General features: G+C 41.4%; 1 protein-coding gene across 3 annotated transcripts in view; it reads right to left on the bottom strand.

Moving 5' to 3' along the window:
• The window catches only part of Pigk (phosphatidylinositol glycan anchor biosynthesis class K), an 80,558-nt gene that overhangs the window by 50,425 nt on the left and 15,250 nt on the right, over window positions 1-14,883 (bottom strand). For all 3 annotated transcript variants that reach the window (XM_059266475.1, XM_059266478.1, XM_059266477.1), the window contains exons 4-5: window positions 4,369-4,504; window positions 2,057-2,168 (exon numbers count right to left, since the gene is read on the bottom strand). In XM_059266475.1, coding sequence (XP_059122458.1) covers window positions 2,057-2,168; window positions 4,369-4,504 — 248 coding nt within the window. The remainder of the gene's footprint in view (window positions 1-2,056; window positions 2,169-4,368; window positions 4,505-14,883) is intronic.

The raw sequence follows: 14,883 nt of genomic DNA, 5'->3' as shown, positions 1-14,883 counted from the left end.
AAAAGACAACACTCACATATTTCCTAGTACATACAGAAATACATACAGTAATAAATGCATCCAGATATATACAGTTACATCACTTATTGCAATGTTTTAATACTATTTTCTTACCTAAAATAGAGACTGGAAAACAAATTTAATTTTCCCTATAAACTAAAAAAGGAATGCTAGACTGCATAAGAACAGTACATATAACTCTCTAAGAGTTTTTCTATTACTCAATTACATAAGCCCACTGACCTCCGCTATGTCTGAAATTTATCTTACCCATAAAAAGGTTTGACATTTTTGTGAGAAAGAAGCTAAAAACACTGCCTAGTCCCTGGTGTGCTGTTCATTCAGTGTACACTCTATGCTATTATTACTAGGGAGTGCAGTTCTCAACTAAAAACTGATGTTTTTGTCCCTGACCACTGAACACAGTCCATTAGAGCTGACCAGGGGGTGGTGACAAGAAAGAGCCAGTCTGTCTGGACTCGGCCACTCGCTGTGCCACTTACAGACTGTGCTATTTTAGGTAAATAACTTAATTTCTGCCTCGTTTTCCTCAGTCGTAAAGCGAGCGCTTTACCAGCTGGTGCAGCTCCATGTGCAGACTGTTAAAGGTGCCTTCCTCTGGGCAATGAAGGAAGGGAAGGCCTATTTTAGTTCCAGCCCCGTGGGACAGGAGTGACTGGTGACTAAGCCTTGGCAGGTAAAGGTGTATTTCTCCTTCCCATGAGACATCCCTGCAGCAGGGGACACAAGTCAGTCAAAACACACTAGACCTCGGTTCCCACTTAACACCATGCCGAGTGCTATGTGCCCAGGATGATGCACAATCACACTCGGTGACTCTGGACGGCAGCACCGAAATCACCCGGCTGCTGGAGGAGAAATGTGGGGGCAGAGGCAGTGATTTAAAACAGTTCACATGCACAGAAAGCCTCCAGCAGATCAGCTCTTGTCATCATCATATTATCATAATTATCAGCTATTCCACTCTGTTGCAGACGTCCGCAACCTTTCCCTGTAAAAACTGGACAGAAATGTTGACACTATGGGCTTGCTTCTCTCTGCCACAACTACTAGACTTCCGTTGTAGCAGAAAGCAGGGTAGAAGACACAACAACAAAGGGAGGCAATGGTGCCCTCAAAACCATGCTCCGCAAGCAAGCAGCAGCAGCTCAGAAGAGGAAGTCCTCAGACTCTATATTAAAACCACTGGGATTTCCTTCAAAGCTGGAGTTATTTTCAAAGAAATGGCAATACATCCAGAAAGGAAATGTAAACTATCTAAACTGTGGGGTTTGGTACATTAACTGAGGCTAGCCTACAAATTACAGCTCTGGGGGAACATGCTCACCTACAGGAACCCTACCCCAGACCAAAACAAAAACCATTAGGCTAAGTCTGAGCTCTACACTAAGTTAATCCTGAAGCAGTAAAACCTGGGACTGTAAACCGTTCAGCAGAGAAGGGACAGGTTTGCAATTTCTATTAAGTACTTGAGTACGAGGACCAACAGGAGACTAAAACCGGAAGTGGGGTGCGACAGCCTGAGAGTAAGGAAAAGGAAACAGAACAGAAGAGCTTTGTGTAGAGCAAGGAGCCAACACAAAGCAAACAAACGTGTGTTGTCCTCATCCACAGTGGGAGACCAGGAGGCTGCTGACTATGGAATATCTGTTTCCACACAGTCAGACATTCCAGGGCTAGAACCCAGGTATAAACAGGAAATTAACTGAGGTTTCTTATGCACAGAGTCCGAAGGTAACTTTGTCTGTTTTCAGTGAGAAAAACTGCATTTTGACTCTCACCTGCCACATGATGTCAGATGGGAATTTTTCTACTTGTGACATTTGCACAGGTTGGCAACAATTTCAGATTCTAGAATAAAGATCCTCAACCCATATCCCATTTAAATATCATTTCAAGTAGTTCTGTATCATGAGAATAAACAACTATACACCACACTACTTTAGCTAAAGTTAAACTTTAGCATTTGTACACACGGTTTCATTTCAACATGTTTCAACATAATCTACTATGGAGTCTTGAAGTTCTGAAATACCTGTCATATAAATGAGAATATTGCTTCTGTCATCAGAAAGAAGACGCTTTGAGCGAGGAGTACTAGGTGGCACCCTCCCAGTTAATACCCGCAGAAAGTTCTCCACGGTTACCTGAAAAAATAAGATTTTTTTTTTTTCAAAAAAAAGATCAATCTGATGAAATTGAACCTGAAAAAACTCAACATTCCTCCTATCTATGTATTACTCAGCTGCTGTGGGATGATCCTTCTGTACACTGTCAATATGTGTTGCTCTCACTGGTTGATAATAAAACTGTTTGGGTCTATAGCAAGGCAGGATAAGGTTAGACAGAACAATCCAGCTAAGGACTCAGAGGAAGGGGGCAGAATCGAGAGAAATGAGAAACCACCCAAGAAGCAGGATGCTGGAGAACCAGTAAGCCACAGACCCCGTGGCAATACATAGATTAACAGAAATGGGTTAATTTAAATTAAGAGCTGGTTAGTAATAAGCCTGAGCTATCGGTCAAGCATTCTGTAATTAATATAAGTTTTTGTGATTTATTTAGGACCAGTCAGTCAGGACAGAAGGCTCTGCCACCATTTACACTAAGCATACATTGAAAATGAAACAGAAAACAAACTATGCAATTTGTTTTAGTTTTCTAAAGTTAAGCATGCGCCTTCATGTCACTCTGCTCCTAAAAGTAAAAGATGGCCTGATGTGGTATGTGTGCCTATGACCCAGCATGGGGGGGAGGGGAGGGTGCAGGCACAGGACACTGAGGCAAGAGAAGTGTAACCTCAACGCTAGACTGGGCTACACAGCAAGACACGACCTAAAGAAAAGTCTTCGTAATAAAAACTAACAAGGAAAGCTATGTTGAAGCAAAATAATTTAATTCCCAATTTAGAATTTTCAATATTATGTGTTAAAAATTGACCCCAAAGTTTACTGACTTATTTAAACAGGCAATTCTTTGGGAGGAGACGAAATACGAACATTTGTGAATAACTGGTCAATCATGCAGCTAGCCTATGCCCCACTCAGTGAATTACAGGTTAATCACAGAAGAGGACAGGGCCACAACCACCACCACCCCTGCCAAAGTAGGCACACTGAATTTTGGATGTGTCTGTCACTTAGATTTCTTTCCATCGGAATGTCTTCAACTGTAAACACACTTGGAACAGATCTTCCCAGCTTAGAATTTCTAGGTGTCGGAGGTTCTTTGAAGTCATGTTTAAAGTTGTAGGGAAAAAAATACTGATTTGAAGTTAACAGCTAAGTCATCTATTGTCCATACTTAATTTAAAAAGCAGAAAATCCAGTCAGCTTTTTCAATGGATTTTTCCCTAGATCATGAGTAGGAAATATGTATAAACATATGTGCACAAGCTGTTTAGCTTACAATCTTTCCCAAAAATACAGCAAAATGCTGATGGTTTTAATAGAATCTTATTGGCTAACAAGGTAGGGGATCATTTTACATTCTCAGATGACCAAATAAGTAAGAAGTCAAACATTCATACACATTCAATCCACAGAGATTTCCGAGCAGTCTCACTAGACGTAAGGCACGCAGACAAAGGATGTGGTCTAAAGGACTGGCAGCCTGGGACAGACGTGATCTGACAACGATGCAGGAGAACCCTACACACAAGAGACGGCCTCCCAGTCCCAGTGGGCTGGGTAAAAAGGGTTCTCTAGGACAGCTTCAAATTCCAAACAGTCTTGAACTATTAGAAACTAAGTTTCTAAGAATGAAAATCTGTATACCACCAGTCTTAGCTAGCATATTACTTTTAACTGGGTAAGCGTAAGACAGTGGAAGCTTATTTGAGGTGGTTTCATGTCGAACAGGTGTGTGTGCCTAACCTTTACACTGCGACCCAACCCTGTCATCTACACAGTCGGCCTGGGAACCATGCAATCGAGTTTATAAAAGAAAAAAGTCTCAAAATGCTTCTGTAAGTTTACAGTCCTGTGTTGGGTTATGTCCGTAACTATCCTGGGATAAAAAAGGCCTACAGGCCACAGACTGAACAAAGTCCACCACTGGGCAGGCAATAGGGGGCGTCTTCATTAATCATGGGGTTCTTCCTCAATTCATAGACGTAATAAAAATGCTGAACTTGACATTTTAGATCAAGTATGAAAACCAGACATTTCCTGTTAAAAAGTTGACACAACTGTCATTGACGTTATGCATTAAGAGTTTTACTCATGTGTCACTACTTCTATACTGGGAACTCCAAAAGCAGAGTAAATTCCACCAAAGTTCAATGACAACTAAGGCTAGGGTTGAAAGAAGATGGCTACCACATCTCCCAAGTTTCTGACAACAAACCTCATAGCTTCTGTAGTCCACTTCCACATCATCTCCATACACATTGAGCTCCATGTTCTTGTGGCTGAACACTGTGGCCGGCTTGGGGTTTCGAGCATTGCACGCCATATCATCGGCAAGCATCAGGACAATGTGACTAGCAAAAGAATTCCAGAAACCCAAACTTTACACAAGGCCCAAAGTTCAACACATATAGTTCATGTATAACAAAGAGCAATTCTATTCAACCTTTCCTCATTAAAAAAAAAAAAAAAATGAATTTTCATTGAGGCAGTTAAAAAACCTTAACTAATTCTCATTATAGTATACATTAGTAAGGTAAACTCAAAGCAGAGAACAGGCATTCGAACATGAACTTGTCACAGAACTTGGGCTAAGTCAGCACTTTCCATGTAACAAAGAGAAGCTAAAGGAGCTATCACAGACAAACATTTTAACTTTCAGAATATCTAACATCCTCAAGACAGGAAGAGTCCTCACTAAAGTATGATCTTTCAAGGAATTGAACTTTCAGCCGTGTTAGCATGAAATCTTGTCATCCAGGAGCCTGTGCAAGCAGTGTGGCCAGGCACAGGGCCCACTCAAACTACACCATGCCAGTTCCCAGTCCTCCAGAATTCCAGCCGCCATCCTCTCTCCACTAGACGCTGGGATGAGTCTCTGGGTTCTCCTTCTTTCTGGAGTCCTGCTGGAACTCCGACCCTGTTTCACTGCCCGGGAGTCTCCAGAGTGACCGACCATCAATTAGTCAAAACTTTCCACTTAAAAACTTCTAGTTATGATTAAAGTGGAGGCTCTTGACAATGTCTACTGGACTCAACCCCTACTGTCACATTCCTAATGCTTCATCCTCACTGGCCTTTCTGATCTTTTCACACCTCCCAGGCCACTGACCAATGAGACTTCAAATCACTCTGGTCCCCGATACAGCACTCTATCTCATAGTATGCTTTATTGCCTCCAGGACACTAATGCATCAGGAATTTGCATCACACTCTGTCCCCACTCCATGAGAACACAAGCTGCCAGAAGACAGATCTGTACCTGTCCTGGTTGCTACCACACTCAGGCCTGGAATACACAGTCGCTACTTAACAATTTAAATGAGTCAAGCATTTTCATTTTTGAAAAACCAAAGAGGAAATTGGTCCCACCACTGAGACTGAGGACCATGAACCAGGAGAATTCTCTACTCTACATATACTTGAGCTCCCCAGCACAGGGAAACCAGCATGGTAGTATACATAATTAGTTTAGCAGGAGACAGCAAGAAGAAAATGTTCTGCTGCATATGTTCCAAATGCATTAAAATTCAAAACTGAAACATTGTGATTTTTCTTGAAAATTGGCTGGATTTCTGCTCTGGAAGCGGTCCAATCCTACACGCTCAAATACAGACCTTCACCTGTTACTCCTCTAAAATAGAAAGCATGTTTTCTTTCTCCTTATAACTTAGGAAGGTCATTAGTTTACATTAAGTTATTAATAAATCACATAATTTTTGTTAAACAAGACAGAACTGATGCATAAATATATAAAAGTGAATCTTCCTTTAGGCCATGCTTTGTTTAGAGTTAATGTCTATGAAATGAAATGATTGCCATATCAATCACAGTACATGTAATCCATGTTTTTCCTAGAGATAATTTTGAGCCTCAGTGTATACTATGACCATTTATTAAATATAATCAATATATCATAATATAATTTTACTAGCAATAATGTAGATAAATGAGTAACAAGTTGAAAAACAATGGATTACAAAGGTTTAGAAGTATAACTACACATTCTAATTTACTGTTTCTTAGAGCTTAGAAAATGTTCAAAACTGTTTTTCTGATGAAATAAAAATTCTTCCTTAGTCCAGGTGTTTAATCTTTTGTATAACAACACTTAACCACACACACACACACACACACACACACACACACACACACACAGTTTATATAACAACACTTAACCACACACACACACACACAGACTATATAACAATATTTAACCACACATACGGACTACTTGGGCTTACAATTCCTATAAAATGACAGGCTAAAGATGGAAACTTCTAATTAAGTCCTAAGAAGAACAGCACACTAACAGTGCTCTAAAAACATCAATCCTTTTGGAGGATGAGGACACTACTTCCTGGAACAAAACGGCTGGTGATCTGTACAACACAGGTGTTTCAGGTCTGGTTCTACACTTCATTGTTGCTTTATTTGGACAACTACTCTACAAATACAATTCAATGATATAGCAGTATCTCTGCACACAAATCTACTAGAGAATATGTAATTAAAAATCCTCAGTGCCTGTCATTCAGGACAATCAAGGTGTGTAATCAGGCAAGTTTTGCCCATCAGCATCCCTGAGTGACAGCTGTAACCTGACAGCTGACTTGTTGACTCCTTATAGTGTCTTTCTTTCCTTGGGGCCAGTGTAGCATTACAGCACAGACTTAAATCTGCACTTACTGGATCAGTAAGATCAACCAGTATGGGTCCAAGACACACAGAGATATTTCCACTGAAGACCAGCTTCTGTGAGCGGCAAGGAGCTTTATGACTTATGAAAACAAATACAAAACTCATCAACCCTAAGCAATCCACAGGAGAATGCATCTGACAGTTTGGGAGTCACTGCTGGCACACGTGATGACTCAACTCTCATATCTGACTGTTCTAGCACCAGCAAACCTTCTTCACAAAACAAAGCATATGTAATGTGGGAAAAGTGTAAAGAAAAGTGAGCACTTGAGGGGCAGAGAAAGTCAGCTACACAGAGGCTACTTATAGAAAAAGCTGTTGTTTTGTTGTCGTTGTTGTTAAAGTTTTTTTTCATTTTACAAACCAATGCCAGTTGCCCCTCCTTCCTCTTCTCCCGTCCCCCTATTTCCCCCATCCCATCCCCCATCTACTCCTCAGAGAGGGTAAGGCAGGGTTGAGCCTCTCCCCCCACTGTGTCAAGGCTGAGCAAGGTATCCCATCCTAGGGAATATGTTCGAAAAAGCCATTTCATGCACCTGGAATTAGTCCTGGTCCCACTGCCAGGGGCCCAAACAGATGTAGCCACACAACTGTCACCCACATTCAGAGGGCCTAGTTCAGTCCCATGCATGTTCCCCAGCTGACAGGCCAGTGTCCATGAGCTCCCGCCACCTTGGGTCAACTGTCTCTGTGGTTTTCCCATCATGATCTTGACCTCACTTGCTCCTGTAATCCCTCTTCCCTCTCTTCAACTGAAGTCTAGGAGCTCAGCCCAGTGCTTGGTTGTAGATCACTGCATCTGCTTCCATCAGTTACTGGATGTAGGTTCTATGATGACAATTAGGGTAGTCACTAATCTGATTATAGGGGAAGGTAAATTCAGGCACCCTCTCCATTATTGCTAGGAGTCTTAGCTGGTGTCATCCTTGTGGATTTCTGGGGATTTCCCTAGCACCAGGTTTCTCCCTAATCCCCCAATGGTTCCCTCTACCAAGATGTCTCTTTCATTGCTCTCCCTCTCTGTCCCTCCCTCCACTGGGCCATCTCAGTCTCTCCTGTTCCACTCCCCCTTCCCTTCTACACCCCCTTCCCAGTTTACCCAGAATATCTTAACTATTTTCCCTTCCTGGGGCCTTCCATGTGTGTCCCTCTTAGGGTCCTCCTTTTTACCTAGCTTCTCTGGGGCTGTGGATTGTAGTCTGGTTATCCTTTATTTTGCTAATATATCAATTTATGAGTGAGTACATACTGTGTTTGTCTTTCTGGATCTGGATTACTTCACTCAGGATGATTCTTTCTAGTTCCATCCAGATCTCCAAAATATATAAAGAACTCAAGAAAGTAGACGTCAAAATACCCAACAGTCCAATTAAAAAATGGGGTACAGATATAAAGGGAGAATTCTCAACAGAAGGATCTAGAAGGGCCGAGAGACATTTAAGAAATTGCTCAACATCCTTAGCCATCAGGGAAATGCAAATCAAAATGACTGAGATACCATATTACACCTGTCAGAACAACTAAGATCAAAACCACTGAAGACAGCTTATGTTGGAGAGGATGTGGAGCAAGGGGAGCACTTCTCCACTGTTGGTAGGAGTGCAAACTTGTACAGCCACTGTGGAAATCAGGAAATTAGTAAAAAAAAAAAAAAAAAAAAAAAAACAATGACCTCATGAAATCTGCAGGCAAATGGATGGACCTGTTTTGTTTTTTAAAGCCATGTTCCCTAGTCAGTAAAATCAGAATTATGAGGGACCTCCATAACATCTGCTTACCTGCCGGCAGATGTGCTTATGCCTTTCTGTGCCTGACACTCCACCAGCAAGACTTTAGTTTGTTCAGATGAAAAGGAAAACACAAGGTGAACTTCTGAAACCTTTGACCTGACCATATTTGGTCTACGCTAAAGTGAACACCCTGATTGAAGCTATGTAGACTTTTTAATAATCATAATCAATATAAAATTGAATTTTAAAACTTCTTTTATAAAAAAAGAAGAGATCCAACTTGACAAACATGGTGGTGAGATGATGACCTAAAATAAATGCTTTTCCTGCTCTTACATTCACCAGACACTGGACCAGTGCGTCCTGCTGGGGTAGCTGGGTATTCCTTACCGAAAGCATTGCTCAGCCCAAATGGAACCAGTAACCAATGGGTATAAATAACATTTTAAACAGATCAATCTCTCAAAGTCCTGGAATATGAGTATGAAATTTAAAAAAACATAAAATTTTATTTATAATAGACTGGTATTACCTTATTAAAATGTTTTCACTGAATGAAACATATAATTGATACTGTTCAAAATTATTTGAAATGTTTACCTTAAATTTGCTTTATATTCTATAGGCATGGTACAATCAAATAATACTTCCTTGGAGAGAATCTGCAAGCACTGGAGCTGAGGTTCTGTTCAACATCACTCCTTGAAGCTGGAATCCAGCTGGAATAAAAGCTGATGGTTCCACAGAGCCCCCTCTGATCCAGCTCACTGGCCCACAGGCCAATCACTCAGGCACTCCACTTCAGTTCAGTGTAATGATTGCTAGAACACTTAAAAATCAGCAGATTGGGAGGGTGAATTCAAGGTATCTGTTTTCATGTTTTTTCTTCCCCTTCCATACCATAAAGAATCTCCAAACTAATATCTCTTAGCACCAATATAACATGGCACTAATCAAAGCAAACCTACTAACAACCGAGGCTGTGGTGGTATTGTGTTCCCCAAAATATTGTGTACCCTAATAAATTTATCTGGGGTCAGAGAACAGAAAAGCCACTAGATACAGAGGCTAGAAAATGGTGGCACACATGCCTTTAATCCTAGCATTCCAGAGGCAGAAATCTGTCTGGATCTCTGTGAGTTCAAAGTCACAGGATACACAGGAAGTAGGCCTCTTTCTGAGGGGAAGGACAGCAGCAGCAGTGAAGGGTAAGAAAGGGTTTTTAGTATCAGCTCTTAGCTACTGCTCTGACCTCTTGGGCTTTTAACTCTGCATTTGGCTCTGTGTTCCTTATTTAATAAGACTGTTACATCTACACCGAGGCTCTTCTGAATTACTTGCATTCCTAGACTGTATAATACCAGCTATTTTGTACTGACAGTATTAGAAGTAAGAATGCAAGGCCAGGTGTGGCAGCGCATTTGAAACCGCAGCATGTGGGAGGTAGAGGCAAGCAGATGAAGAGTTCAACATCATCCTCAGCTACATATCAAGTTAGTGACACTGTGAGCTACAAGAGACTCTGGAAGAGAAAACTTAGAGGGGAGGAAAAGAAACAGAGAATGAGAGAGGAAGGAGAGAGTCTCAAAACACATGGCAGACAGGAACTCATTAGTATCAAAAAGAAAGCAAACATGCTATCATGAGGGTAAAGCCAGCTCCATGCTCATCTATAACCAAGGCATAATGCAGTTTAGTTTAATGAGACAACAGCAAGCATTCATGAGGTGCTTGGTATACCTCAAGCACTGCACTAAGTCCATTGTTCTCTCAACTCTGTGCTCTCATCCCACTGAAGGCCACAAAGCTACAGTGTTAAATAGCATGCATGGGCCACACAGCCAGAAAGCAGTTTAACTCAATCGCCAATTTGGTTAAGCTGAACACAACAACTTGGCAATATCCTGAAATTCTGTTAACTGAATTTAGAAAGATTTAATGAGTGTTTCATCTTATATTGATAACTTAGTTGACTCAGATGACTAAGTTAGATGTATGAACTCATTATCACTGTTTACTTATTCACAACACTTAATAAAAACATAGGCCCTTGAAATTCTAAATGGAACTATCCATAGGTCTTAGCAAACTCTCTATTCTAAGACTGAAGCTGGGCATGGTGGCACACACCTGTCATCCTAGCACTGGGGAGGTAGTGGCAGAAAAGTCAGGAGTTCAGTCATTGTTTTTATTCTCAAACAGCAAGAAAATCCAGAGCTCCTCCTGGCTTTCTCTAGGTATAAAGATGCTAAGAGTCTGAATAGCTGCTTCTCATAGCACATCATTTTTTTTTAAATCTTTTTCTCCTTCTCATGTGTATTTGTGTGAGATGTGCATGTTTGCACATACCCATGTCTACATGTACAGGAGCCTCTATATGTAGGTATACAAGCATGTATGTGTGCATGCATGTGGAATTGCAGGTGGGCTACCATGCTCACCCCACATTTATGTGGGTTCTGGGGAATCTGAACTCCAGTCCCACGGCAAGTGTTTTAACCACTGAACCATCCTCCCAGCTTCTCTTATTAATTTTAAAATAAGACAGAATACAGAAAACACTAGAGATGAAGGACACTGAGCCACTGACCTGCTGGTCAATTTAACAATACATGTCAAGTAGGAAAAAATTCAGCAGGAACAATACAGAATAGGAACCAACAGAGACTAATTCCAATTAAATGTTAACTCAACAAAACATTTTTAAGTGATATAACTATATTCACAGACATGAATGTAACATAACTATCCCACAGTATTTATCCCACCACTGATACAAAATTTTATCCTAATTCCCAATTTTGGATTCCCCATTTTAATAAGAGTATAGAAAGGTTGGATTACATGTGGCATAAAAATGGAACTAAGATTATACAATTGACTACTGTACATTATTTTCAGGGTGAAAGAGAAAACTGATTAAGTTGAGAAACAAATATTATCTTGGATCGTCTAATAAGATCCTGAACAGTGAATGTAATAAACCAAATTAAAAACAAAAGAGACAGTAGAGTTGTGGGTGAAGAGCTGGACAAGTCTCCTGATTGCACTGCTTAGAAAACACTAATTAGGTCAGGCACTTAGACACACTTAGAGCCTGGCCACAGTAAAGCACAGTAAATAGGATAATCACCACTGGGGTCTTTTCATATACAGAGCTATCCCTGGGACTTGAAGGACTTTCCTGGGTAAGTACAGTTACTACACAGAAGTCTTGATCAGTCGATCAAAGCAGTATTTTGAATATCTTTACTTAGCATAATAACAAGCAGAGGAATATAGACAGAATTAGCTGAAATATGTATTTTTTAAAATGAGGTTGAATTTTTTTCTTCTGAAAAGAAACTTCAAGAACATATTAGTGAGTCGTCCCTTAAAGATCTTATTTCCTCTGCTTCTACACTTTGGAAGCACACTAAGGTTATCTCGGTGTGCAGAGCACACCAGCAAGCCTAGAACAGGAATGCAGGGGCAGGGGAATTTCAAGTTCACAGTGAATTAAGTTAGATTCATATGGAGTTTTCCAGAGTAATACAGCTGAATCCCCTGACCTAAAGTCTTGGTCATAGATACAATTTAAAAGGGAGTTAATGGATTAGCACAAGAATTTAACATCAGGGCGTCTAAATGATTTGATATCTTCTCATTCATACTCAGACAAATTCTTAGAAACTATTAACATAAAATTTTGTGAAATATCTTTCTTTACGCTGAGGAGAACAAATTATATTCATACATGTTAATCTCACTATCCTCTCAATGCTCCAAAGTGTCAGATATAACATGCCAGAAAAAGAACATCCCATCAATTCTCCAGGAAAAATCCCCCGAAATTTCTTAGAAATAATTAGTACCACTTTCTATGGTGACATGTCAAGGTAGTCTGACTTACTCTGAGGTCATTCCCATTACTTCTATCCAAAGGCCTAGATCCTTCGAAGGGACTGTAATTTACTTCCCCACCTCCTCTCCTCCACCTAGGCCCACGGTGGCTGCTGAAATCACACAGACTGCACTGTGAATTGCAAAGGCTCTGAACACACAGGACCACTAGCAGTCACTGACAGCAGGACACACGTGTGCCTGTGTGAATGAGCCAGTGAGAAAGCACTCACGAGTGTGTGTGAGTGAGAGAGTGTGCACGAGAGAGAGAAGGAAGGGATGGAGTGAAGAGGAGGAGAAGTTAAAGAATCTTCCAGAACTATTCTCCTTGGTCCTTCAGGAGACGGCTCAGGGATGAGGTATTAAGGCTCACACGGGGTATGCAGAACATTCACTTCCACTTAAACCATTAATGGCCCACGGATGGAGCTGACCTCCTACGTAACAATTCCTTAGATGTAAGCTTTCTGGGTTCTTAAAAGAAGAAACAAAATTCAGAAATTATGACCCTAAGAAGCTCAAAGACACTGTCTTTCCTCTCAATGTTTACCATTTCTATATCTCAGTCTAATTACAGTCACATAATTAAGTATATATCTTTACCATGAAGAAAGTACCTTGCCTTTAACAGATTTCCAGAGCAATAACCAGAAAGTGAGCACAAGCCAAGCTCTGGTTTTTCTTCTTCACCACACATCAGAGAATCAGGAAAGCCATTCATGGGGAAAGGAAAAACATAAAAATGTGAAACAACTTAGTGGAAATCAAGATCAAGGCATGTGAGGTGCAGCCACAGGGTGCTTACTGAGCATGGGGGTGCAGCCACAGGGTACTTACTGAGTATAGGGGTGCAGCCACAGGGTACTTACTGAGTATAGGGGTGCAGCCACAGGGTACTTACTGAGCATGGGGGTGCAGCCACAGGGTACTTACTGAGTATAGGGGTATAGCCACAGGGTGCTTACTGAGCATGGGGGTGCAGCCACAGGGTGCTTACTGAGCATGGGGGTGCAGCCACAGGGTGCTTACTGAGTATGGGGGTGCAGCCACAGGGTGCTTATTGAGTATGGGGGTACAGCCACAGGGTGCTTACTGAGAATGGGGGTGCAGCCACAGGGTGCTTACTGAGTATAGAGGTGCAGCCACAGGGTGCTTACTGAGTATAGAGGTGCAGCCATAGGGTGCTTACTGAGTATGGGGGTGCAGCCACAGGGTGCTTACTGAGATGAGTATGGGGGTGCAGCCACAGGGTGCTTACTGAGTATGGGGGTGCAGCCACAGGGTGCTTACTGAGCATGGGGGGTGCAGCCACAGGGTGCTTACTGAGTATGGTGGTGCAGCTACAGGGTGCTTAGTGAGCATGTGAGAGGCCCTGTGTTTGACCTCTGGTACCAGAGAGGAAAAGTACACAAAGAATAAAGTCTTCCAGGGATTTGAACTCAGAGTAGTTTTTATATCAACACAAGTTGCTCATCACTTTCCAGTCGGGCCTAACTCACTAGCAGAGCAACAACTGAAACAAGTCACTGGACACTAGGGTCTAAACCCCAACCACCTGCTAACTGCCTCACTGCTGAGCCATATCACCCTTGGCTTTACACAGTTGGAAACTCTGAGCTTAAATTTATTTTTTTAAATCATTAAATAAACATTATATAAGGCTACTTAATAGGACCATTAAAATGCTCTGAAAACCAAGTTAAAACACAGATTACCTACATTACCAGTAGGTAATAGCAGGAGAGTACCAGAGTGAAAACAAAAACAATTTGTTGAGTTGTTCTCATGAAATAAGCAGCCAGCCATGCAGAAAGTTTATTACAGAGCGAAGCTCCTAAGACTGGCAGCCACAGTTTTCGTGGTTATTGGGTTATTGCTCAGGACATTAAATCAAGTCTGTGCAAACACGAACTTCATAAGCCCTCCCAGCATCTACCTGTAGCATTAATTAATCGTGTTCACTTAGCCTTCGTCTTTATTGCTTCGTCTATCGGGACAATGAATTGGGCAACAGGGTATATTAAAACACTTGGCTCAGCTCCTACTACCAGCACCGCCACATGCAGTCTGCTGTCCTGAAAAATCACTTTCCCTCTCAAGGACACATGTTCTCAAAATAAAAGCACTTCAAACTGGACTATAAATTCTGAGGGCTTCAAAGACAATTTTTACTCTAAAGTTTCAATTTTGGAAATTCTTAAGATTTTCTTTTTTTTTTTAACTTATAGGTATAAAGACTTTTTTAATTTAAATTTTCTTTCATTTTACATACCAACCCCAGTTCCCCCTCCCTCCCCTTCTCCTGCCCCCTACACCTCTCCCCCATCCCACCCCCATCCACTCCTCAGAGGGGAGAAGGCCTCCCTGGGGTAGTCAACAAAGTCTAGCATACCAAGGTAAGGCAGGGCCTAGCCCCTCCC

This window comes from Peromyscus eremicus, chromosome 6, assembly GCF_949786415.1.
Source record: "Peromyscus eremicus chromosome 6, PerEre_H2_v1, whole genome shotgun sequence".
In the NCBI taxonomy this organism is placed as follows: Eukaryota; Metazoa; Chordata; class Mammalia; order Rodentia; family Cricetidae; genus Peromyscus; species Peromyscus eremicus.
The sequence above is the reverse complement of the archived record's forward strand: the minus strand, read 5'-3'. Positions and strand labels throughout refer to the sequence as shown.